The sequence below is a fragment of the Homarus americanus genome, unplaced genomic scaffold (genome assembly GCF_018991925.1).
Source record: "Homarus americanus isolate GMGI-L3 unplaced genomic scaffold, GMGI_Hamer_2.0 scaffold16430, whole genome shotgun sequence".
Lineage (NCBI taxonomy): Eukaryota > Metazoa > Arthropoda > Malacostraca > Decapoda > Nephropidae > Homarus > Homarus americanus.
This window is the reverse complement of record NW_024729259.1, coordinates 6,556,906-6,584,897: the sequence shown is the minus strand read 5'-3', so window position 1 is coordinate 6,584,897 and position 27,992 is coordinate 6,556,906. Positions and strand designations below refer to the sequence as shown.

At 37.3% G+C, this 27,992-nt stretch overlaps 2 protein-coding genes across 10 annotated transcripts; one reads left to right on the top strand and one right to left on the bottom strand.

The window, feature by feature from the left end:
- Nucleotides 1–3,246: 3,246 nt before the first annotated feature.
- On the bottom strand, nt 3,247–18,220 carry LOC121866489. 9 transcript variants are annotated; one of them, XM_042366201.1, is made up of 7 exons: nt 17,613–17,790; nt 14,801–14,988; nt 12,783–12,887; nt 11,788–11,930; nt 9,286–9,474; nt 7,737–8,384; nt 3,247–3,596 (listed from the first exon to the last, which is right to left on the bottom strand). In XM_042366201.1, the coding sequence occupies exons 1-7, from the start codon at nt 17,788–17,790 to the stop codon at nt 3,311–3,313; spliced, it is 1,737 nt and encodes a 578-aa protein (XP_042222135.1). In that variant the 3' UTR covers nt 3,247–3,310. The 9 variants fall into 9 exon arrangements, with proteins under 9 accessions (XP_042222135.1, XP_042222136.1, XP_042222138.1 ...); XM_042366202.1 differs by lacking the exon at nt 17,613–17,790 and adding an exon at nt 16,408–17,080; XM_042366206.1 differs by lacking the exon at nt 17,613–17,790 and adding an exon at nt 18,132–18,220 and having other exon boundaries at nt 3,248–3,596.
- On the top strand, nt 17,978–25,199 carry LOC121866490. Its single transcript, XM_042366212.1, has 4 exons — nt 17,978–18,065; nt 18,759–19,299; nt 23,545–23,750; nt 24,288–25,199. The coding sequence occupies exons 2-4, from the start codon at nt 19,067–19,069 to the stop codon at nt 25,001–25,003; spliced, it is 1,155 nt and encodes a 384-aa protein (XP_042222146.1). The 5' UTR covers nt 17,978–18,065; nt 18,759–19,066; the 3' UTR covers nt 25,004–25,199.
- Nucleotides 25,200–27,992: the final 2,793 nt, after the last annotated feature.

Genomic DNA, 27,992 nt, shown 5'->3' with positions numbered 1-27,992 from the left:
TGTCAATGTCTCTGTGGGTTCTAGCCTATTGCAGCAACTAAACTAGTAGGTCTTATAAGGTCGTTCAGATACCTAGACGATCTTCAAGAATGAGGTGCTTCCCTGCCTGGAGTAGTCACCCTGTCTGAATATGCTAGGGCCTGTCAGTTGACTGAAAATGTCCAAAAGAGGGCCACCAGACTGGTGCCTGCACTTCGGCACCCCAGTTATCCAGAGAGATTAGAGTGCATGCAACTGCCTAGCTTATACTACAGATGGGCGAGGGGTGACTTAATTAAGGTGTATGAACTGAAGTACTACTTAGTCGAGTGTCCCAGCTCAAGGTTGAAGCAGCAACAAGTCCAGAAAACTGTGAGGGCAAACTTTTTCGTAGTGAGAGTTGTGAACTCTTGGAACAATCTGCCAGTGTGATGTGACGGCATCGAGTGTGAGCTGTTTCAAGACCAGACTTAACCAGCACTGGAGCAGGTTCAGATACATTCAGGAACCAGTGCATACCAGAGACGTGACCGATCGCCCAAGCGACTGACGTGCCGATCAGTGGTGAAGAGGGTAAAAGTAATAAAAAAAAGAAGAAAAAAAAAGATGAAGTCTTCCATCATTGCAGTAAACTGAAAGGCACCTAAGCCTAGGTACAGCTAGAGTCCACCTACCAAGTAAAAAAAAACCTTGTTGTGAAGGAACCCCAAGTGGAGGCAGTGAGAATAGCAAACCTATATATGGAAATTGTAAATCATACCTTCTAATACAAAGAGGATAAATCTTACGTACATCTCAGTCTGCATTACTGCATACAGAACAGGCATGGAAACTCTACCACCAGAAGGACCTAACATCCCTAGAAAAGGAGCAGCACAATGACTAAAATGATTTTGGAAACTATATCATCTTGATTATCCAAGTAGACTGAAGGCCTTTTTTTATGTCCTTTTTGCCACTTATCAGCTTACTAGCCCTTCAGGCGTTGGTCTATCCAGTTAGTACAGGTAGAAACTGGGGACTGGGAAACCTATGATATTTGGTAGAGTCACACTGGATAACACCCTTCTCACGTGTCCGGGCAGAGGCTCGAACCCTTGACATATTGGTTAGAGTTATGCTCATTACCACTTCAGACAAGGCACAATAGGGCAAATCTCATTGAAGCATTCAAATTCTTGAAAGGGATGGAAAACAAGAACTCAGGCCATTAATTAGCGATGTTACACACCGCCAACACGAGAGGAACATAACTACAAGCTTGCCAAGTTATCATGTAGAACAAACATCAGGAAATATTTCTTCACACAGAAGATGGTAGACCTATGAAATGATCTACCAGCTCAAGCACTACTGGGCTTCAAAACAGCCCAAGACAAAAATATCAAGACCGATAGAGGGATCATACACCTCGAGTGAGTGGCCATTAGGTAAATAAGGAAAATAAGAATCAAGTCAGGTGTAGTTTTAAGTTTTATATATAAATTAAATAAGAATCAAGTCAGATGTAGTTTTAAGTTCAATATATAAATTAAATAAGGATCAAGTCAGGTGTAGTTTTAAGCTTAATATATAACTTAAACAAGAATCAAGTTGTATGTATTTGTAAAGGTAAGTTCAAGCTTGGATAATTTGTTTGGAAACATTGTATCTTTACAGTTAAGCGATTCTGTGTCTTGACCGTTGACTTTCCAAACTAATACGGTACAATTGGTAAACACTGTTACGTGTCCAGACCTGCCAGAAGTTATACAGGGAATAGAAATTAATATAAGTGATGTGACAGTGGATATGTGACTGCTGCTGCTGAAGTTGTTATTGTATTGCGATGCGAAAAGTGAAGCGATGACCTAAATGTTGGTAGATGAAGATTTTTTTTTGAAGGAACAAAATAAAGATAAACTTATTACACAACTAAGACTAGAGGATGTAGCTAGATTTAAGTACTTTTTACAGACAAGAACATCTGATTTTGAAATGTTACTGCAAGTGATTGGGACCAAAAATCTGGCAACTGAATAGTGTACAAAATATGGAGCTTCCGTCCCTACAACAATAAATTAGCACGCGTGGGGGACTCATTTACCAGTCATGTAGGTGTTTAAGAATTAGAAACACTAAATACATCATCAATCAAAAAGTGTGTAAAGCTCTCACAGATGCTCTGAAAGAGTTTGTGAAGGTAAGTCTGTTATACTATTTGACCTTTTGAAATTAGTAAATTAAACTACTGTAAGTACAATAAACATCATATGAGTGTAACACAAAGTAATTAATTTCAGTGACTTTTCACTTTTCCACATTATAAATCAAGCTAAAGTAAAATGAACTACTGTACACTGATCATCTATTTACAAAGAAACACAACAACAAATCTCAAGCTCTTGGTTGACTGATCATCAGTACATGTTCCCAAACACGTCCACACATGCAAACTTTTGTATGCCATTTTTCAGTGACATTAAGAAAGAGAAAACATTTAAATTCCAATATAGCAACTGTTTCTAAACAGGATTTCAACTCCTTTACATAGTTGAGAAAGATTTGGAATACAGGAAGAAACTTATTTGGCAACAGTATAGATACAATGTTGTGTGGCAGTTTAGAAACACAAGTACAGTAGTACAGCATTGTACCCATGTAAGGAAGTAGTGTACAGTCTCGTTCAAGATTCTTCGAACACTGCTGGAGACAGCTGGCAACTCAAGGCCGTTTGTTTACTATAGTACGTAGTTAAAATTATGAATGAATGTAAAAGGTTATCGGTGATTGGTTACTTAGTTCCCTGTTGCTTAACTAATGGTTGGGCTTTGTTGTTTCGTATTATATTATGCTACGTATTATAGTAAACAAACGGCCTTGAGTTGCCAGCTGTCACCAGCAGTGTTCGAAGAATCTTGAACGAGACTGTACCATAAGTTTAATTTGCATTTCAAACATCTTGTAAAATACAGTAGATGACAAAATCCTCTTATAGTTTTGTTTGCTAAATATTAAACAGACATTACTGTAATTATTTTCCATTCAATTTATGAATTACAGTGATATAATCACAGGCCTTAATTTGTCAGGAAAAATATCCGCCAAAAAAAAGGTAAGAAACACAACCTTCATTTTTATACCAGCTGAAATTACCAAAGGACTCAAAACACCCATTTTAAGAGGAATATATATATATATATATATATATATATATATATATATATATATATATATATATATATATATATATATATATATATATATATATATATATATATATATATATATATATATATATATATAAAGTCTTAGCCAGAACTAGACAAATAATTTTCCAGCTCTTTGACATTTAATTCCAAATTGGGTCATTGGGATCAACTGGTACATCCCAGTAGTCATCAGCTTCAGGGTTAACTGTAGTGTTTTCATTGTTACTAAAACCAACAACTTGCTTATTCATATGTTCACAATGTTCGTCATTAGGAAACCACTCATCTTGGTCCTCGTCATTATCTTCTAAAGATTTTTCAAAAGATTCATCTGAAGATGTAGCAGAAAGGGTAACAAGGTGTACCCTTCCTTGCCAGTCTGCACCACTACCAGTAATTTCAAAGCAGTCACCTGCCACAGTCATACTGGAAAAACAGTAAAGAAAATATAATGAAGGTGATTCGATGTTTGTTTTCAATTTTTTCCAAACTTTATCTAATTGATAGCTGCACTCTTTTGGCTTTCTCCCCCACTCCACTTCCTTTTTGAGACTTCTAAGGGACTTTCAGCACGATGTCTGAGCACAGTAGTTACTTGACCGAGAGGTAGCAGTGAACAACACACGGGGTGGAGGCAGAACACAGACTGAGTGGATGTAAACAAACCTAAGTGCCAAGCTGCTCATTTGGTGCGGAATTTAACGGAATCACGCTCAATTTAGCAAACTAATTCACTAAATCGTGCGAAAAAAACGGAAATTCGATTTAGCAGAAATTTAACGGAAAGGGGTTGCTCGAATTAGTTCGTTAAATTGAGAAAATACTGTACTTGCACCTGTAAAACTATGTAACTGGTATAACTCAAACTTATGTTAAAGATAATGGTTAAAATGTGGAAAAATTTACAGAAAAATAACACAAGTACAGGTATCCCTTGTTTACAATAGTGGTTACATTCCTGTAAATCCCATCACTGGTCAAAATATCAGAAATCTGGATCATTATAACATGGGGTTCAATGGGATATGTTAATCAGCCAGTCCGACACCCACACATATCACTGAAAATAAAATTCCGACACTACTACTACTGCTGCTGCTTTGCTGTCACTCGGAATCAAGTATGATGATCATCCAGCAATGATACAATGATGCGAGTTAATAAGATGTCACCTTTGTTGGTGAGCTCTGAGGTGACTCAAGGGGGCATCCAGAGGTTGCACATATGGAGGGCTACATCTAGTGTGGGAGGGGCAGCAGCAGCGTTTTTCCAGTACTGGTGCTTGTCTGCCTCGGTATGCAGTCAGGCTAACTCAAAAGTATTGACATCTTCCCGTGTGGTGCTCCTCCAAGCATTACAGTGTGGAGTGATCGTCTCCCAGATGAGGGGGTCGATTTGGCACTTATTCAGGTTTGTCTTAAGACTGCCCTTATAACTTTTCCGTTACCTGCCAGTGTTACGTTTATCATTCATTAGGTTACTGTAAAGTAGCTGCTTTGGCAGTCTACTGTTGTCCACTTGGGTAACATGGCCAATCCAATGTAGTTGTTCAAGGATAATGGTAGCCTTGATGCTCCTACAGTTGGTGTCAGCGAGAATACTGGTATACAGTACTGTAGTAGTATCAGTGCAGGTAATATGCCAGTATTCCTACACTAATACTATTCCTAAAACACAAATAAACAACACTCACCACATCATTAAGAACAGGCCTGGTTGTCAACACATGCCCCCTTCGAGGCTAAGGGAACTCTTGAAAGTGGAGTGGAGACATCACTCTGACTCCCATACAGCTTCATAATGTCAAGCTTGGCCTCCAGAGACACGGTTTTCCAGGGTGCATTGGCCTTCCCCGATATTTTCAAAGTTACACTGCTCACTTCAGTTACAAAAACAGAGCAAACGATGATAATGCAAAAATAATGACAGTGGCTGCCACTGTTCATAGCATGTTCACAGCAGAACGCAAAGCACTTTAGTCACAAAAATAGAGTACAATATGAACGTTAGTGATGTCCCCTCACTGTAAGGTTAAAAAACACTGACGATAAGTAACAACACCGATAATCGTTGAGCTACATAATCATGGCCATGTGCAATCACCATGAAACAAAGCTTGGGATTGTATTGCACCAGGTGGCCATGTGGCGGCACGTGGATAGACAAGTGCACCAAGAGATACGTTCCATATTCCACTCTGGCCAGACGATTGCCATCATTCATGCGGATTTTTTTTATTATAAATGGGGGATGGTCTTAATACGACGCCATCATTCAAGCAAAATACTGTAGATAGGGAAATCGTAAACCGGGGTATACAGTTTCTGTATGTAAGATACTTTATGATGACATCCTCATTTTTTAAATAATTTCTTCGTGTATTTCTGGTTTGGGTATCATTTCATAAATTTTATTTCCTTAGAGTTTCATTTACTCTCACTCTAAAAATAAGGATAATACTATTTTTAAACACAAAGGTTTAAACAAGTACTGCACTGTACTGTACACTCTCCCAAAAAAGTATCAGCCCCCCTTTCTCATCAATATAAAGTGTCACACTAGACAAATACAAGCTGTATTTCAGATGACTAATTGTGATTCCTGCATTATGTTGGTAGGTCTGCCTTCCTAGTATCTGTGAGGTTGCCAGTTATTAATTCTGCTATTTGTAGTAATTATGGTGAATCACCGTGCTCCATCTTTAGTAAAATAAAATAATGATATTAATGTAATAAAAAATATATCAACGGCAGTCAAATACAGTAGTGAGTGTTTTCTGCTGGAAACCCAGGACCAACACTAGTACCCGAGACTCATTGGAAAACACAGCTTGCACTGACAGACATGAAGAAATATCACTTTCTGAATAACAGTAAACCTGGAACTGTAAATCAATATTTGTTAGCTTAGGTCTATGTCGTGAAGGGCAATGATACTGCCTCGTGTTGCCTGTGAAGTCTCCAGGGTGACGGTCAATCCCATGGGAGGACTTGACGACATCGTCTCGTAGTGTGTATCAGTTAATGTTCCATTGCCAGCATGAATTATGAGATGGTACGTTATATTCATAATTGTTACCTCATCAATTGAGGTAGAAATAATATCGAAATGCAGTAAATCATAATGTCATTGTAATTGGATATGGCATCATACAGTAATACACTTGTAATTACTATACAGTGGTCCTTCAGTTAACGAGATTTCGGTTAACAATTTACCTTCCATAAGATTCTTAACTTCGGTTAACGAGCAATCCCACGATTAACGAGTTTTTTACGAGCCGACTTCAACATGTTTTCGCTTGCATTTGGCGGTCCACCAGCTGTAGTATTAGTCCGCCAATACAGTAATCGGTTTTCGGGCTTAAATTCCTTACTATTTTAGTAAATATCAGGAAGTTAATACTATTCAATAATTTTAAAAGTTTAATATTAACTTTTTTAGTCATTTTAACAATTATTGAACACAATTGAAGGTAAAGAAACTAGTTTCTGGCGTGCCATCCAGCCTGTTAACACACCAGGCAGGCGTTAGTCTCTGTTTTCAGTGGAGGTAACCTCTTGCTTGAGACTCTCTTCAACTAAACGCTTTTTTTCTGTGTTTCCAAGCAAATTATTGGTCATTTTGAAATATATTTTACATATTGACAATATATAATGCAGTGCAGTGTTGATTTAAAGAAAATAATCTTGAAATACACCAAGAGAACTAAAATTTTATGGGTGAAATGGTGCCATGGGGTGACTTCTCTTCCACCCCAATGCCTTCTCTTCTTCCTTCTCCTCAACCCCCATTCTAATTCCCATCATCATCATCATCATCATCATCAAGGAGCCTTCTACATACACACCTCAAAGTAAGTGTACTTTTCTACCTTTTTTGTTGAATTTAGGCAATTTTCGGTGAGCTGGAACCAATTACCCAAAAACCCATTGAAACAATGGTTTCGGTTAACGAGTTTTTCGGTTAACGAGCAACCTGCTGGAACGGATTGTGCTCGTTAACCGAGGGACCACTGTACAGGTATTTACAAAAGAATGTAATATCGGATCACAGTGTTTCATATTTCATTCAAAACGATTCCAATGTAACCTTGGTTCATGAAAACATAACAAAGTTTGGCAACCCATACTATCAAATAGTATCTAAGGTGCATAAATCAGCGGGGGTACTCATGATGTTATTGGTTTTGCATATGGTATCACAATTCACTCTATTTCATTACATTATGTAGAGAATAGGTGATATACTGCAGATATCATGGTGATTATCAGGTGCAGGAAGAAAGAATGAAAGGTGCAACTCACAATAAGAAATACCAACTGAACTGAGACTGCTGTGCTTGTTATGGTGTTCATTTCCAAATACATCAGGTCCAGGGGGGCAATACTATTTTGGGAGTGTATACGGTATTTGTATTACTCTTATGCAAATACATAACAGTATCTTACTTGCCTTTCTTCATCATTTGTAAGCTTCAAAGCAGAAAAATAATCCAATTCCTAAAAGAAAAAAAAAGAAAAAAAAAGAAAATTATTCTATATGAAGAAGTAAAGTCAACTATACCTTATAAGACTGTGTGATATATCATGGTCAGCTGCAATGTTCACCCACTGTGTCAGAGGTTTGAGAGGAAGCACTGCATACATATGATCCACTATGTAGAAAACATTACCATTGTTATCCCTTTGTTTTTCAACGATTTCTTCATCATTTTTAATATATTGTACAATAAAAAAAACGAGCTCATCGTCTGTATCATCAAGGGAACACTCTGTGTCATCAAGGGAACACTCTGTGTCTTCTGGTATCAATCCCCAGTTCAACTGTGGCTTATCATCTCGTTCACCTGTTAACAGGTAGTTTATTAGTGAATAAAATCGACCTAAAGTGAAGTCACGGTCCTTTTCCTCTTGAGTGCGCATATCAAGAGGGAAATCAAATTCAGCAATTATTTTATACGAATCCTCTCTTATAACAGAGGGCGCTACACCCTCTGTAACTTCTCCCATTTTCACAGGTTCTTCACAACAAGTGGGATCCTTTACATCAATATTCAAAAGCTCTTTTACAATGCATGATAATAATTCCTCTTGGTATTCAGTTGACAGCAGAAAGAAAGCCATCTGTGTACAATAGGTGTTATCAGGTCCCAATCCACACCCAGAATATTCCACCGAGTAACTGCTATTATCTTCTATAAGTTCTTGGCACCTGGGAATGGAAGAATTAAGCTAGTTATTATTAAGACTCTAATATAAAGGATGACGCATAAATCTTCTTTTAAAGAACTAAACGTCATACATTAAATATCAAGAGTAATGCAAAATAATATATATATTATAATTAATTTTCTTACTTTGGCTTTTATATACAGAAACCCCTTAACAGGACACAGCTTATGTTCAACTAAAAACCATCACAAAATATCCCAGCAAAACCATGTCCTAGCAAAGCCATGGCCTAGTAAAACCATGTCCTAACAAAACCTTTTCTTAACAAAGCCATGACCTGGAAAAACCATGTCCTAACAAAACCATTTCTTAACAAAACCATAACCTAGCAAATACATGTCCTAAAAAAACCATTTCTTAGCAAAACTATGTCCTTATAAAACCAAGGCTTATCATAATTCAAGAACAAATGGAAACAAGAGCAATGCTTTCTTCATAACTGGATGTATCAGACAGAATCATCCAGCTGACACAGTATAAGATGTCAGACACCAATAACTAGCCATAAAAACATTCCACCTGGATCACACCTCAGCAACCTTAATAGAGAAGGAAGGGTTGACAAGTTGCCTCATCCCAACTATAGGTTCACTGTCCACAATCCAGCAGCCTAGGGAGAAAAAAATCAAACCAGATTTTATGGATTTGGGGGACCTTCAAAATCTGGAACCCTCTGCTAATGTTCTACAGTGAACAGCTCAAGGCAAGAAATAAGTACTACTGTATTTCATGGCATTCAAACAATAATCTATGATAATAAAAGAGCCCCCCCCCTCTCTCTCTCTCTGTATTAAGCCAACCCATTTAAAGTTAGTTGTAAAGAAATATACAAGAAACAAACTTTAAACTTCCTCATTACCAAATAAAATTTATAAACTTACCAATGACGAAATTCCTCTGCTGTCCATTCAAATTTGTGATCCCAATGTCTGAATGAACCTGGAGTATGGCCAGGAAAATATTTATTAAAGTCAGCATTGGGAGTAGTTATGATTATCAAATTCGGTCTTACAGCTTGGAACACACACTTGACTAGTGCATGCAGCTCTGATATTTCAAGGTGCTCAATTCTGTATCGGGAAACAATATTACACAAGTTAACTAATCTACCATCATATCCTTATTAACTACAAGCTTTAATAATAAAACATTCTTATAGTCCAGTTATTTAATACGAGGCATTCCATTGAACAGTGACGAGTCTGTTATAGACCAAAAAATTTTTCTTCTGTGGTACACAAAAGGTCTATCCATGTTCTATCAAAACAAACACATGGTCTATATTTGGTGGGTTCATTTTTATCACTTGGTAATTTTCCATTATTTTAAAAAGGGCAGTGGACCATGTGTGTTTGAGCTTGAGAAAGTGTATTTCTATTCCATGCCAGAGAAACGAATCTACCTTATCCAGCAACCAATCAGCATCACGGATGCATCTCGTGGCTCTTCAGCCAATGAGCATCAAGTTTACAGCCAGATTCATTCCCTTTTCTGGTCAACCTGTGTTTACATAAGTAACATTGTCTGCACTTTTTTGTCATAATTTTTTTTTTTTCATGATGGGTTCTTAGGTAGTGGGGTGCAGTCTAGTGTCTCAGGCTATTCTTGTAAGAAAGAGGTAAAACTAATACAGTACTGTTTTGTACATCATAATGTATCTCTTTACTTACTGTATTATTATTTATGCAGTTTTGACACTTTTTACTTTCAACTTGTTCATTCCTATTGGTAAACATTTGACAATCTTATGGTTACAGTACAGCCGTGTCGCATCTCAGGAGCATTTAACTTACGTGCATTCAACTTTACACCCTTGGCTTAGGAAAAAAAATAAAAATGATGCAGTGAGTGTGGGAGCACATGGCTGGTGGAGATACTTCCAACTGCGCCTCTCTCGGCCTCAGTTGCCGCATGTACTGGGCAAGGGAGGAGGTTTGAGTTGTGTGCCTCTGCCAACTGACCCCTAGCAACAGTTGCTAAGGGTCAGTCAGCAGAGGCAGCACATCCCCATGAGCTGCGATGCAGTGTGTGCACTATCTTGTTTAATTTTTGCTTTTTTTATGCTTTCATTATTTTTTCTAAATATTCTCTGCTGAAATTAAATTGACAATCAGTGGCAAATAGGATAAAGTAAACTTACAGGAGAGGTGGTTGTGTGGTGCGCATTTGAACTAAAATAGGCCTAACCAGCCGAGTCACCAGATGTGCTGTTGACAAACTGCCCACTGATTCCACACTTACAATCACCTCCCACACAGAATACACACCCATACTCTTTATATTTCTTATTTTATAGTTTATATTATATTTTCTTTATTTCTAACTCACATTAGAGTACTGCATTGAATAATTTTTCCACATCTTGTATAGTTTCATTATATGTAACAATGTCAACATGCATCACCATCTTTTGCAGGCCACAGCTGACTGGCATGCGTTTCAGAAAAACGTACTTCCTTAACAATTATTCTACTCTATATAAACTATGTGGCTTAAAAATAAAGAAATTATAATATAAAATTATAAAATAAGAAAATTGAAGAGCCTGGGTGTGTATGTGTGTGTAGGTGGTGGGATATAACTATGTCTCGGATTCACCAGGCTAGCTGCTGCATGCCTTGTTACTTTTAGTGAAAGTATATAATTTGTCATAAAATAATTACAATACTCTAATGTGGCTTAGAAATAAAGAAAATATGATATAAAACAAGAAAATGAAGAGCGTGGGTATGTACGTATAAGTGTGAGGAGTGAATGTGTATGGAGGTGGTTCTAGCCAAGGCCTTGGCTATAAACCATATGGCCAACTTGCCAGCCCAGCAGCCTCTTATATTATTACTTGTAATAAAACTATAAAAGTTGTGAAAAAATCATTACAATATTCTAATCTGGCTTAGAAATATGGAAAATATAACATAAAACTATAAAATACCAAAAATAAAGAGCATATGTGGGAAGTAAATGTGTTATGAGGTGGTGGGTTACTGGGCTTTAAATGCGTAACGGGACATCACGGCTTACACACCCACCACGGTATGTAATTATAATTGAGATCATATATTTGTAATTGAAGATGAAAGTGTCCTTAGTTTATTAACTGTATACCAGATCTTTAACCATGGGTGGAAATTTATGTATATACAGTAGATGTATCACAATAACTGACACATATAGGGACAGGGAAAAGTTGTTGGTTAGTGAATCAACGGTTATCAAATTAATTAATCCCATAAGAACATAAATTCATGGGGTTAGGGACCGGCCACCCTCCAAAAACCCATACATAATCCATCACATACAGTATGTAAACAATTTAAAAATACCGGGTAATAAAAAAGCCATAACAAAACATCTTACTATTCAAAACAAAACGTACAACTTACAGTTCAATCATGGTGACAACCTGACTTCCAAATAAAGTAGGATCATACTTTGTCACATCCCCACACACGGCCTTCACATTAAGGGGGAGCTCGCGTAAAATATATAGGTCAGTGTTCAGAGGGTTGATGCGGTAATCACAATCCTGAATAGGAAAAGAAAAAAGAAAAAAGCTCATGAAATTGGAAATTCCATATTGAAATTTTTTTTTCATAGTCATCACTGTTTTATAACCATTTTCCATTGTGTGGGGGTTAGCCGACATTACCCGATGGCAGCTGTTCAAGGCGTGCAGTTCTCTTGCAGCCTCCCTCATCCGTTCTTATCTCTGAGGTCATTTCATACAACCTTGCTCCATGTCAGTCTTGATTTACTCCTATCCACTGAAGGGTTCGGTTACAGTGGGAAAAAGAAAATAATAAATCATGGACTTAGTTGTGGTGTCCCTTTTGGGTGAAGGAAAGATGAAGTGCCTACAGACTGTAGACACATCAATCTTAGGTAAAAAAGTTAACATTAACTTCTTTAGCCAACTACACTTAAGCAAGCTGTATAACTCTTTAGCTCAAACAAGTTTCTCTGAAGAGTTGGCCAACTTATAAAACCATTTTAAAAATGTTGTGACTCCTACCTCCCTGCATCCTTTATCACAACCAGTCACTCTTCACACTGTCTCAACCACAGTCACTCTTCATACTTTCTCAACCATAGTTACTCATCATATGTTAAAGGTCACTAATGGAGTAATGGCTCTCACCAGCCTTTAGATGTACTGCAGTTACCGGATACTGATGTTTGGGCACATCGTACTGAAAACAGTGATACCACTTCCTAGGCTGATTGTACACTGGTGCCAGTCATCAGTGTTGAGGGTTTAAGCCTCAGATGGAATTAATAGACTTAATGGCATATGATACATGGATATGCTTGGACTGATGCCAAGTTATATATATATATAAAAAAAGCAATTCTAACTGCAATTCAGTTATATATTCACCTTCAGAGTTTTGTCATCTTTGTCAAGGAACACAATTTCCCGTACTCCAGGTATAGCTTGCAAATACTGAAAAAATTGAAGTTTTGGATCTCCCACATCCACTACCTGAAATTACCAAAATCATTTTAAAATGATAATAATCTGTAATAAAAATAGTTTAAGAAACAGATTCAATTTCATAATAACAATTTAAAGATATTACAGTACAGTACTAAGATACTGTACAGTGGCCTCACACAAATAAACTATTTATAAAAGATGTTGAAAAGTATTTAGGAAATTTACAGAATCAACAACAACAATGTTTTATGGGCATTTTCCAAGTTTGCCATGATTACCCTGATTGCAACTGTCCATGCTGTGTTATCTTGCAGTCTTTCTTATCAGATTTTTGGTCTGCCCCTGGCTCTCCTCCCTTCCACATTTAGATTCATCCACCTTTCCACAAACCCAAATCACTTCAGCCTGGTTTAGTCTAACCACTACAGTACTCTCAATACCCAGCTGCCCTCTTACCTTTCAAATGGGTTCCCTGTCTTTCAATGTTACATTGCACATCTAGTTCAACATTTTCAATTCAGTTCACTCAAGCCTACATCTGTCATCCTCAGCAACTGCCCATGTTTCACTGCCATAAATCACACTTCTTATGCCAGTTGCACACATATTTCCTTTCACGTGTACGGAAGATCCTTCTGTTTTCAATAAAGGCAGCACATCCATTACCAATACAATCAAAGTAACATCAAAAGTTAACAAAACATTTCAAAGTAAACACAAAACTACGCACACTCAACCTAAGCAACCAAAGCACTATTGATATTACAAATATACAAATTAAAGCCTACAGTTTACACTAGCCATCTCTCAATGCATGCACGTCAGTGGGATGCATGCTTGGTATTGTATACAAGTATGAGACATATAACCATATCAACATAGTTATGCCAAAGTAAGTGACATCATCATTTTCATGTATGTGTTGTGCGTCACCAGCGCAAACACAAGAAGCTCATATGTGTGCACGATTTTAACACTGCAGTCTGGTATTCTAGTATCCTTGGCTGTTCTAAGCACCCAGTCAAGGCCAGTGATTGTACATGTGTGGCAATAAATTTATATTAACATGCTAAGATGTCATTTAAATGTGCTATTCTGAGGTACAAAGGAAATCAGAAAAGCGAACCATAAGTTCAAGTGTTTTTGTTTCCGAAGGAACCTCAGCGGGCTAATAAATGTCTTACAACCATTGAAAGAAACAGCTTCACACCAACAGAACATAGCAACTTACAGTATGTACAACCAGATAATATTTGTTTGGTCTGTTAACATTTACGACAAGTGAATAAATTACAAGGAAGATATTTCATAGCTAGTTCAAATATTTTTTTTGCATTACCTATGTGAATTGCCGGGCACATGAAGACAATTTTTATACACTTACTATAAAACTAAAACACAATTTTGTTATACTGTACACAGAATTATTAAAATTTACCGATAAATAAAAATTACAAAGAAGAAACTTAAAAGCCTAGTCAGAAAATTTTCCTGTAGCCTACTAGAGTACGGCATCCCTCGCTTAATGAACGTTCGAGATACATATTTCCTAAATTGACACCTCTTTTTCATTTAACAAAAACTTCCCCTGCTTATAAAAATTTTGGTCCAAGCAAAAATGAACTTGTACACTATAGCAGAGCCTGAACTATGTGTAGTATCTGTTCATCCAAATCTTCCTAATTTTTCCAGTTTAAATAACTCAAATACTGTAGTGTACACACTGCTCCCATACACTTAAATGTCAAGAAGTTTCTGATGCTAAAGACTGGTACAGTAACTGAAGGAAGGTCTCTATAAATATAAGATGATGAGAAGCAAGAATGATAAACTGAAAGGTTTCAGTGCATTTTATCAAATTCTCTACATGCAGAGAAACATAAACAATAGAAAATACAAGTTCATGTGGGATTCTTACAGCAAAGGTGACAAATTTTAGGATCTTTAGCAAATCTTACCTTAGTAAATGTTCCTTTACTAACAGAGGTAATCTTGTCCTTAACTTTCTGGTAGCGCTGCTGATACAGTGGTGGATTGAAAAATATTTCGTCATCATATATACACATTGTACCAAAGTTCCCATCCACAATCTTCACCTTCACCTCCTTATTCTGTTTGGCCATAATTATGGGTGTTCTAACTTTATCTGCAATGACATAAAAACAGAGGCAATCATTTGGCAAACAATGGCAAAATAAACAAAGTATTACAAATTTACAGTTATCCTGCAAAACACGGATCTTTTTTTCTGTCATCTTCAAATTCACAATTTTGACATCCAAATATGACTCAATCCTAACCGTAATTTCCAATCCAGTACTGCCAGCATTGTTACACCATGGATGATATGGGCTGGAAATTCTTAATATATGGGTACACGTACAGTACAGTACCTTTAATTTCATCGCTGAATTATATACAGTATGGAAATATGACCCACTACCAACAATGCTTTCTTACAAAGTGGGCAGAGATTTGAAGATGAGGGAAAATGTAGAGTTAAAACCAGTGCTCGAAATGGAAGGTAACGTAGGGGTACACATACCCCCCACTTCTCCAATTTGACCATTTGCATACCCTCACTTCTTGTGGATAATCATCACCTTGCAGTGCATGAGTACAAAGAACATTATGATTATTATCGCACATTACGGTAACAGCTTGATAACTTTTGGAGTAATAATACACGGATATATAAGGTACTTAATATTTATAACCATCAGTAGTGTGACCTGTGGGTACTGTGGCCTGTGGTTGTTGTGTGAGACTTGTAATTAGTGTGACCTGTGGGTAGTGTCACAAGTTACGGATAATTTATCATATAAGTTGGTTGGGTCTGTATTAGACCTGCTCTGTCTCGATTTCAAACTTTTCTGTCTTACGACCAGCTGTTTGCGAATCACTCCACCTTGTAAACTAGTAGAGTAGTGTTTGGGACGTAGTAAGAACGTACACAAAATATTTTCTAGTTAAATGAATACAGTAAAAGTTTTGCAATCATCAAAAGAAACATATTGGAAACTGACAGGTTACAACTACAACACCACAGTGAACACGGGCTTAACGGTGGAATTAGTTGCTACATTTATACGGTGACGTGAGGACATCAGTGCTTGCCTGTTGGCTGATGTCAGGTTCATGTTTGGTTTTCACAAAACAGATACTATATGTACAGGAACAAAACAAATAAATTGATGCAAGCACTGCAAAGCCAACCAAGACTGTACCTAATTAGGAGTTGAATGATATCCCAAAGGAATATGGGTGGCTTTATACAAGACAAGTTAAACTTGGTTTTCGTGTGAATGTGTAAGAATATTTCAACTTTATGCGTTGACAAAACACAAGAATTAGCTATATGCTGTGAATGGCAAGGTGGCAGTGTGGAAGCTACGGTGAACAAAGAAAACACAACAATTAAGAAACAAAATATAAAAAAAAAATGCACAAAAAATAACATCAGCAGCTTCAAACAAAGCTTTAGAAAACATCGTAGCAAAACAAAATTTGTCATGCTTAGAATCTATCTGCCGAGTACATTGTACAAGTATTTCGAATTGCTTACAGTATATGCAAGACTGGATATCCATCGGTGACTTGCCCTACCTCACAGATCTTCAGGTGCTTAATGGAGGTGATATGGGATGCGTTTTACACAGTGATTAGTCTTGTGCAGACATTAGTGTTCACATTGCTATTGCTATGAGAGAGAAATTAGTGACTGAAATTGTTTGCAAAAAACTCAAGATTGGTGTTATTATTGATGAATTATTATCAATAAGTAAAAAGACAGCATTGATTATTTGTATGTTTATTTTCCAGGAGCAAATGCAGCCACGAGTGCATTTTAGAACTTGTTGAGCTTATTATAACCACTGCTGCAAAAATTGGATGTTCTACTTGCAAGACTAGAAGATCTTTGCATTACCACAGAGTTTTAGTCTTATGTTGGGTGTCTTTTGACTGTGAAGGTGCATCTAATATATTGGGCAGGAATGCTGGTGTTGGAACCAAACTGATAGCAATGTTTCTGCATCTGATTGTGTGGCACTGTGCAAATCACCTTTTAGAACTTGCAGTGTCTGATGTCCACAAACACGGTGAATTTATAGTATCACACCGGTCTTCATTTCTGCATTAAAAATATGTATCTCGTAATGTTTACACAATTCCAAGACATTTTTCTTCTATGATATTTCCACCGAAAATTAAGGATAACCGAGATATCAATTATTCAAGAATATTACTTTCGCTCAGTCACAACTGGAGTGATTTGTTTACTTGGGCGGAGGTGGTCTGACCCCCTGCTCACGCGTCGCTCCAGGCCTCCATCTTCGCTCTTTAAGCGTCTGGGGCATGACAATGGGTTAGGTTAGGTTTTCTTGGCTGGTTGGTAATATAATTTTTATTTGTTCTAAAAAAGAAATCCAACGTTTTCCATTATGATTGTTGGATGAGGGAGGGGGGGATTTTAAAAACACGTGATTTCCGGTGGAAATGATTATCAAATTCGTTCAAAACTCATCAAAATACATAGGAAAAACCTATTCTTAATAGCGAAATAAAACCCGGTGATACAGTACTATAAATTGACCAAAAACTCTCGTAAGTTTGTCACATGAAAATGTTCTTTGATAAGCTATACTGCAGTGCTTTTACAGTTCATCGCCCCAAAAAAGGCAAATATCTAAAAGACTGTGCAGTCTAGCTGAACTGATTCCAAAACTTAGAATCCTAAAATAGGCTACATGACCGAAATGACAATTTTACCTGTACCTGGGTTGAAGCCGCAGGCCCAGAAAACTGTGAGGGGTAACTTTTTCGGGGTGATAGTTGTGAACTCTTGGAACAATCTGCCAGTGTTGTGACGGAACCGAGTGTGAGCTGTTACAAGACCGCTTGACCAACACTGGAGCAGGGTCAGATACATCCAGCAAAGCCAGTGCATGCCAACAGTGCGTGACAGCCCGATCGCCCAGTGGTGAAGAGGATAAAAGAGAAAAAATATAAACTCACCATCTAGTGACAGAAGCGCGGTGTAGTACGTAATTTTAAGTTTCGTAACAGTTCACACTACCGGAGTACGGTAACGGACTATAAGTTGCCCGAGACCAGAAGCAGCCGAAGACCGAGACAACTGCTCACGCACGGTTGATGACGCCACAGCATACCAGGAGTTGCCGCTGTTTTAATATATCATCCACACAACATCCTGATCTTAGGGTAAAACTTTCTAAACTGCATTTAAAATAATATGATCTAAGCAATACCAAACGTCTAAGCACGTACGTGTCAGGAATACATGTCCATCAACTTAGCGGAACTGACCTCAACTGAGACTGAGACTTACTGATGCCAACTGACTGCTGTCCCAATGAGTCGTTCGTCTGGCACTTCATTTTTACCTAACGCCTCACTTTTAACTGCTACACCGGGCACTATTCTAAAATCTATTCGTGTTGTAAGACATAATAGTCTAAACTCTAAACTAAGGTCAGGTATTGACGATGCGAGATATGAGCCCAAACTTTATCAGTATCTTACCCAAATAATCCTATCTTTCAGTGAGCTACTTGAATTTCTCATGTAATCAATATTTTTATGATATTCCTATTCTTATTAAATTTTATTATTATTATTATTATTATTATTATTATTATTATTATTATTATTATTATTATTATTATTATTATTATTATTAACAATCACCTTCTTCCTCTCTTTATTATGATTTTGCTGCCAGTGTCAGTGTAAAAGCAATTAAGTAATCATAAACATATAGGCTAGCAATTTACTGAGGTGAGGAGCAGAAGGAATACAAGAATTAAATAAATAGTTATAGAAAATAAAAAAAATTGTGCGAGAGCAGCCAGGGAAGTCGCCGACGTACCAATAATGAATCGGTCTTTCTTGCAGAGCGACCATCGGGATACGACAGTATAGTGTACACGATGGCAGTTCTTTCATTTGGCTCACATACGACGGTCGGGCAGTGTTAACGACTTATGAATAATGGTCCAATGTCGATACAAATCAACACTGAGAGGACTGAGAATACGGCCCATAATCCAGCTCAATGCAGAAGCCTTACTCTCGCCTCTGAATCGTACTGATGTGTCTCCTGCTTTATTCACTACAATAACCTTATATTTTTTTAACCGCATGCACCTACTGAGAGGATCAGGGATATACCCGGATATACATATACAACAGCCATCCACAGTATGGAAAACAAAGATCGCGCTGCCCCACTCATGGAAAAACAACGAATAATGCTCCTCAAGTTAATCAAGGAGCGGGAACACATTACCCAAAGCAAGTCTACAGGTCCTGGAATTTGCGGAAAGAAGGAGGTAGCATGGGAGAACATTGCTGTTGAATTCAACAACATGAACACGCTCCTGGAGCAGCGGTCCATCTTACAGCTCAAAAGGAGTTTTGAACATATCAAAAGAAAGTAAGAATCTTCACTTTAATATCAAATAGGGCTATGTATATTGTATAAGGCGTCACCTAAGAGTCGTCACCCCAGAATTTGACAAGGCGCCTACTTTTCAGGTGAAGTTCTAACCAAATTTAACCTAACTTAACCTATAGCGTGGTCAGTTTATAGTAATGCACCGTTCTTTCTTTAGGTATTAGAAATATATGAAAAAAATGGAAAATCACCAAAAACCAACCAAACCTAATCTAATCAGGAGGGTCCAGGGGGGTGCAGAGCCCCCCTGATTAGGTAGTATGTTAGATAGAACGGAGCACTAATATTAAAAGACCCTATAAAGCTAATACTGTTTTGGATGTGGGCAGGGTGATGATTCTTCAGGTGAACACTCTGGGGTGAGGGTTCTTCAGGTGATCCTATGTAAGTTTCAGTAATGAGTTTGTTTATTTATGAGAACTGAAGTGCTACCACCAGAAAGAGTTATTTTTTTTTCCACAGATGTTCTTATCATTATAAAAAAAAATTTAAATGCAGCAACACCAATTTATTTGAATTATTAGTATTTTTTTTATTTAGTGGCAGATATTTTGCCATGACAGACTAAGTTCCTACTAATGCTATTTTACCGTGAATGCGCTCTGATTGGCTAGATACTTTCTGTTTAATATGACAGGGGCCCCTCAGCTAGGAAGTTAGGTAGGTTTCTTTGGCTGGTTTGGTCAGGTTCTATTAGGTTCAAGTAAATGTCGCCTCTTTTATAATGATAAGTTTCCCTGGACGATATAAATACAGTTAGATATGTTTTACAGCTACACAACGATCGATTCACGGCGAAATAAATGCCAAATACCGCCAGAGTCACAGTCTAATACAGTTCTCATATTGTTTACCGGTAATGGACCATTAGTCAATCTGAGTGCACTCACAGGTGTATATATATATATATATATATATATATATATATATATATATATATATATATATATATATATATATATATATATAGGGTGACAATAAAAAGTGAAAGTTTTTATTTTTAGATGGCCATTTGTCCAATACTGCGTACCCATGAAAAAAGAACACAGGCGAAATCCTGGGTCATTTGGACAATATTTAGAGGTGGCTCAAGCCATTTGAAGTTAACACTACTGAAATTATTATTGATTTTTTCTAATTTCTTTATTTATGAACCGATTACTATGAAACTTTGCAGGTATATGTAGAATGCAAATTCAAACTAAAGTTGTTCCTAACATTTTTTCTAAAAATGAGTAATGAGTATTTTGGCTGGTGCAGCTATTGGCAATGCAGAGGGGAGGGAGAGGCGGGTGTCAGTCGGGGTAGGGGGAAGAGGTTGTGTGCCAGTGTCTGACTGGTACAGTAGCATCAGTTGTGTGTGAGACGTGACGGTGGGTGTGTGTGCGTCGCTCTTGTTGCGTGCTACTCTCAAAGTTATCACCCCTGAATTGTCAAGTACATTGGACCGCACTGGGATCAGTCACCGCTCTGCTCTCCGGATCGTCAGTGCCACGGCTGCTAGTCTAGGTCATGACCCAATGGAACTAGTTTTAAACTATGAGACAGTGCGTACTTCGCGAGCGACCCACCGTTCTGGGATTGCCAACGAAATTAAAGAAAAATTTCAACCTAGTGAAGTGCTCACTGTGCACTGGGATGGAAAAATTATTCCTGATGAACAAGGAGCGAGTGTTGACCGAATCGCCATTCTTGTCTCCGGAATCAATACTGAAAAGCTGCTTGGTGTCCCAAAACTATTGTCAGGGACTGGACAGGCCATTGCTACAGCAGTCAGTGCAGCGCTGGAAGAGTGGAAAATATCAGAGAATGTTTCAGCACTCAGTTTTGACACAACAGCTTCAAACACTGGGCACTTGTCGGGGGCATGTGTCATTCTGGAGCAGAAACTCGGCCGCCGTCTTCTGCATCTCGCGTGTCGTCACCACATCCTTGAGCTTGTTGCCGAGAAAGCGTATGTGGAATGCATGGGGCCTTCCTCTGGACCAGATAATACTCTCTTCTCTCGCTTCAAGCATAAGTGGAAGGACATCAGTCAAGATGACTACAGCCCTCTCTCAGACCTCCCTCCAAGTTTGTACGAGAAACGAGATGACCTCATCTGTTGCTGGAAACATCATCTGGGCAAGAAGCAGCAGCCACGTGATGATTACCGTGAGGTACTGGAGCTAGCAATCAGGTGTCTCGATGGAGCTCTACCCAAGTTTAATCTCCGACGGCCCGGAGCACTTCACCGAGCACGGTGGATGGCTAAGCTCATTTATGTCATGAAGATCCTGATTTTTGCTAATCAGTTTAAACTAACTGCTCGTGAGACATTAGGCTTGAAACGATTCACATTCTTTGTGCTAGAGGTGTATGTCAGTGCATGGTTCACGGCCTCCGTTCCATCCTCCGCTCCTGCTAATGATTTGCGGCTCCTCCAAGACCTGTCAGAGTACCACGACGTCAAAATATCAAGAACATGTCTCACAGTCTTCGGTCGTCACCTGTGGTACCTCAGTGAAGGCTTGGTGGGTCTTGCACTCTTCGATCCACAAGTTAATGCAACAATGAAGACAAACATAGTTCGGGCAATCGTTGAGAGGAAGGCGACCGAGGATTCACCAAAACGTGCTGCTCTTCCTGCCACATCTTCCCTTCCCACAAAGCAGCTCTCAGACTTTGCTTCTAGAGGATCAAACTTTCTATTTGAAAGTCTCAAAATGAAGACTTCTTTTTTGTCCAAGGAACCTGACACATGGTCTGATGATGAAGACTTCAAAACTGGCGTCGCAGTTGTGGGTGGTCTCAGAGTCATCAACGACACTGCAGAGAGAGGGATTGCCTTGATACAGGCATTCAACAGCAAGATCACGAAGAGTGAAGACCAGCGTCAACATCTGCTGCAGGTTGTTGAAGAGCAGAGGCGGTCACAACCAGGGACATCAAAACAGGACCTTACAAGCAAAAAGCGAAAACAATGAATGGGTTGTCCACACCTCTCCCACCCATTGATGTAAGCGTGTTCACTGCAGTTTCATTTTAAAAAGGAATTAATCATTTATATGTACAGTGTACACATAAACTTGCTCAATATGTAAATTTTAAAATAAACCGGCATATTATGAATATTCGTATTTTTTGCCAAAAGGATAAAACTTCAATTGACTTGAGCTACCTCTAAATATTGTCCATTTTAATATTAGGATTTACATACCAATGATTTCTTTTTTCCATGGTCTTAGCAGTATTGGACCAATGGCCATTCCCTAATATATATATATATATATATATATATATATATATATATATATATATATATATATATATATATATATATATATATATATAGTGGGTTCTATAACGAATCTAATTGGTTCTAGAACCTAGTTCATTATAGCATTCGCTCGTTATAGGATTAATCCGCTCCAGGCCCCCAAATACAACCACTTAACACCGAAAAATATAATATAAAATTGTAAAATTGTAAAAGTGCATAATTATGCATCTAAACCCTGAAATAAAGAATAGCATTAATATTGTAATAAAAACCAATAAATTAGTAAAAAAAATAATTATAATAATAATAATGTTTGTTGTAGGAGTTTCGCTCATTATAGCATTCTCAATTTTAGAGGTAAAACCGCTCGTTATAGGAATATCTGTAGAATCCATTCGTTATAGCATACCCCACAGTATATCTTATCCATGTTTTCATAGGATTTACATGATATATATATATATATATATATATATATATATATATATATATATATATATATATATATATATATATATTTTATTCAAGACATCTTCAGAGGCCTCTGAAGATGTCTTGAAAAAAGACCATTGAAGCAATCCGTTGTTTCCATTTTCCCGCAGATTTTATCAAGATTTATCTTATCCACGTTTCCATTGTGGATTTATATATATATATATATATATATATATATATATATAACCCATTTCAAATTTTTTTATTCCACCTTGAATGTGGAAATGCAATTAATGGGAATAGGTCGAAAGTCCTGATATTTTGACTCGAGCCATAAAGCACTTTTATGTGGAATATTAGTGTACAGTATTGTATTCAAGTTTATTAGCTTAGAACACAAGGATTACACTAGAAATTTTATTTTTTTACTGCAATATATAAGGAAATAACTCTGACAAGGAAAAATATGGTAATGCAGACCGCCAATTTGTATCTAAGGTTGCTATTTACTTTTCATTTTTCTGAAGAGTTAAGCAGGAAGCGGTAAATTGCCGGAAGAATGTCCAGAGAACTGGTGCTGATCCTTTGCCGAAGCCTCCCTACTCCAGTGAGGAGCTTATTATTGCATCTTCCATGATGGGCCCTGAATTCAACATGACTGACAATGTCTACGAGACATTTGTTTCACGCCCAATGAATGAAGCAGAAAAGCCCACACTGGATATGGATGTTTGTAAGTGACTCATATCAGCTGTGCAACAGCAACATTGAATCAGTGTTTTATCACATATCCACATTTGTTATTAAAGTTTGTCAATCTCTTAACCATTTCCTCATGAGTTATAATATAAACAAAACAAAAAATAAACACTTGACCCCCTTTAATTCGGCATAATAACAGAATTTACAAATTATCCCGAAATTTGTATATTAAAGAAGAAACTGATATTTCCAATATATACACAAAAATCCCCAGTACAGTACAGAGCATCAAGGCTTTCTCTAATATAATTTAGAGCTACTGAAACATTTTGTTGGGTGAATTTTCAATAAATTGGAAGTTTTCATATTTTTTTATTATTTACGTACTTTGAAGACACTTTTGAGATTATTCCAGCACATGCCAAAAATCATTTCCATATTTTAGCATCTGGAAAAAGTGCTGCTTTATTCCAAATAAAATGCATGCTGAATTAAGAGGGATTGAGTGTATGTATCTGTTGGTAAAAGGGGCTGTATGCTAAAGTTAGTGTTGCATATTGAATTGCAGGTATGGAAGATCAGCATCACAAGTCACGTGCTCCAGCTTTGTCCTCTGCTACTCCTGTGTGTACTTATCCCAGCTATTCTTCTAGTTACTGCTCTCACAACCTTATTACCTCTTCAACTGTCCCTAACACGAGCCCTCTTATCCAGTCAGTGGCCTCTTCTGTTTCCGGTGCAGCTTGTACTTCACTATCTGGCCCTTCTACTTGTGTTTCTCCCTCTCTTATTCAAATTTCCTCACCCTCCCCAACACTCCCTATTCATTCACCAGTAGTTCCACCTTTGTCTGATCCTCTTACATCACCCGGTACTCCTGTCGCTTCACCTCCACCCACTTGCTCTTTCACCTCCCCCGTGTCAGCAGTGACAACCAGAAGTAAAAAGAGGAGGTTTACCGATGAGTACGCTGCATGTCGGCAGAGGCAAGAGGACAGTCACAGCATGAAGATGAAATTTATGAAAAAGGCACATGATGCCGAAATGAAACAGTATGAGGCAAAGATGAAAGAGTATGAGGCAAGAATGAAAGAACATAAGGCAAGAATGAAAGAGCATGAGGTACGAATGAAAGAGTATGAGATAAAATTGCAAGTATCAAAAGAGAAAGAGGCGTTACTAAAGTATGAACGCGACAGATTGCCGCAATCTTTTGATAAATTAGACATGTTTTTAGATAGTGGCCAAGCAGCTTATCAGGAGATGATCAAGTCATGCGAGTGATATCATACAGGATGTTTCAGATTTCATAATTTAAGGGGTGTCTTCCCGAGACATACATAAGGATAAATGACTCCACGACGAGTGTCAATACCCTATATATAAATATAAAGATTTTTCTGAAGATTTTGTTCACATGAGTTTTGAAAATAATGTCAATTATAAATCATTACTATTTTTGTATTTTTATGAAAATAAAAGGAGATGAAAATGAGTTTTCTGTTATTCCTAACCTTTTCAAGTTATGTACAGTAGTGGATTGATTAATAAAAAATTCTTGAGGAAATTTGTCTAAAAAAAGGTTACCATATATGATCCAACTAAATTAACAATTTATATAAAGTAGAACCTCAATATGATTTCATTAACTTTTGAAATGAAAACTTTTAGGTTACACATACAAAAATATATTTTTCTATTACATTTAATAATTTCCCAATAACATTTGGTACAACTAGTGTACTGTACGAGGTGTGATCCGAAAGTTCCCGGACTGTATCGATAAAAAGATGTAGACTTACCTTAGATTCTAATCACTGCTGTCCCCTTGAGAGTTGATACAGCGGGCCCACTGCTGGAAGCACCTCTGGAACTCCGTTTGGGGGATGTTCTTCAGCACGTCGTGAGTTTCCGCCTGAATCTACTCGGTTATCAAATCGTTGCCTCTTCAGCTTGATCTTCATCTTAAGGAACAGAAAGAAGTGACAAAGGGCTAGGTTGGGGGAGTATGGGGTTGGTGGACCACTGCCATGCTGTTTTTAGCCAGAAACTGCTGCACAGACAGAGCGGTGTGGGCCGGCGCGTTCTCATGATGCAGCAGCCAGTTTTGTGCTCGCCACTTGTCCGGACGTTTCCTCCTCACATCCTCCCTCAAACGCCTCGGGACCTCGATATTAAAGTGCTGATTAATTGTTGAACCTACAGGAACGAACTCCTCGTGAACAATTCCTTCCATGTCAAAGAAACAGATCAGCATTCTCTTAACATTGCTCTTGAATTGCCTCGCTTTCTTCGGTCGCAGTGAACGTGGACTCTTCCACTGGGACGACTGCTGCTTGCTTTCTGGGTTGTAGCCTTATAACCAGCTTTCATCACCAGTGATGACCTTGGAAAAGAAGTTTGGATCGTTTCTGATCTGTTTCTGGAGGTCCCTGCGTTGGCATGAACCATATGATAGGCAAATGATGCTGCAAATGTTGAAGCACAATGCCACTGTTGGCCTTACTGACTAAAGAAGTGCAAAGATGTAAGAAATATTTTACAATAAAAAACAAATGCCGAATACTGAAAACGCACAATATGCAATACAGTGTACCATGTCACAGTCTCAAGCTTTACAAGCTATGTCCACAAATATAGCAGGTGGTTAGGTCTCAAAATGTGTTGATCTTCAACAAACACCTCATCCAGCACTTGCAAATAAAAAAAAAAAAAAAAATCTCCCAATGAAGAGTTGTTACCAAAAACATTGCTGTTTAAAGGCCAATTTCTCACACTTCCATGGGTTGGCTGTGATAACCTGGTGGCACGGTGTCTCAACTGCCATCATGCAAATTTGAATTAAGATTTATGGTTGGATACCCTCCATATCACCAACCCACTTTCACAAAGTGGGAACTGGGCCTTATATGTAGGGCATCTAAGTGACCTTTTAGCTGTCTAAGCAGTGTTGCTGCTCCTTGATACAATAAAAAAGATTACCCACCACTCTACAAATATAGTTAAGGTTACTAACCATATTGCTTTAGTGTCAAATAACATTAAAAATAATTTTAATATACATAACTGAAGCTTTATCCAGACTGACAAATAAGTAAGTAGAGCATCAGATCTGTTAAAATTTTACTTAATCTGAAAATTCAACAGATAAACCACAATCTTTCAACAAATGGAATTCTAAATACTACTGTAAATTGATTTGTGAACTTGTGAAGGATAATTCAGAGAGCAACAACATTTAATAACTAAAATTTATACAGTACTTCATACAAAAACTCTACAGTATGACAAAATTAAAATATGCTGTATATTGTTCAAAGGAATAGGTTAAAAGTACATATTTACTTCAATAAATATTTAATACACATTAAAACAAATGTATGCTGCAGTACACCAAAAAGTAAGATTCATTCAATGACATTTTTCTAATACATAGATACCTAAAGTTTATTACAATTCTCCTAAAAAACGCATTTCATTTGATAACAGTGAGGTAATTTCAAACAAAATGTAACTGTAATGTAGATAAAAGGAGGAACCCAAGATATGGATGTACTGCTTCATTATGACTATTAAGAAATGTTTATACTGTATAATATTTACAGTGAGAATCAGGACTACCCTGTCTCACAATAAACATTAATTTCTATTTCAAATTTTGGAACTAGGAAACATGTCACTTGAATCATTTCATTAAATTTCAATAAGTATAAAATTACCTCATTCATGGATCTTGTCAATAAAAATAGTACAAGTGAAAAAGAATAGGAGTACTGTACCAAAATGCTGTCTGCAGAGTATACATAGACCATTAGGGGCCAAAGTACTACTCTATCACTAAGTTCAATTTATCACAGAGTCATTGCACTGCAATTAAAATTTTCCATCATTCAGATGGCTAAATAACTTATAACAGAGATAAACTTAGCTTATTGGATTTTTTTCTGACCATTCCATCAACCAAACACCATTTCAAGGATAATGGTAACAAGTGCAACCTCAATACAAGCAAAAATATATACTACTATACCTTTATAATTAACTCATTTTGAGCACAAGTTTAATAGAGTAACAGGATTGCACCAAAATATTCAGCATAGAGCATTGAAAGTGTCTTTTTTTACTTGCATCCTTAAATTCCTTACTTGATATCTAATGATGTTTGATTATTTTTTGCATTTCTTAAAAACATTTTTTCTTATAACTTTTTTATATTTTATAGCCAATCTTTACCAATCAATTGCACTGTACATGCTCCTGTTCATCATATAAA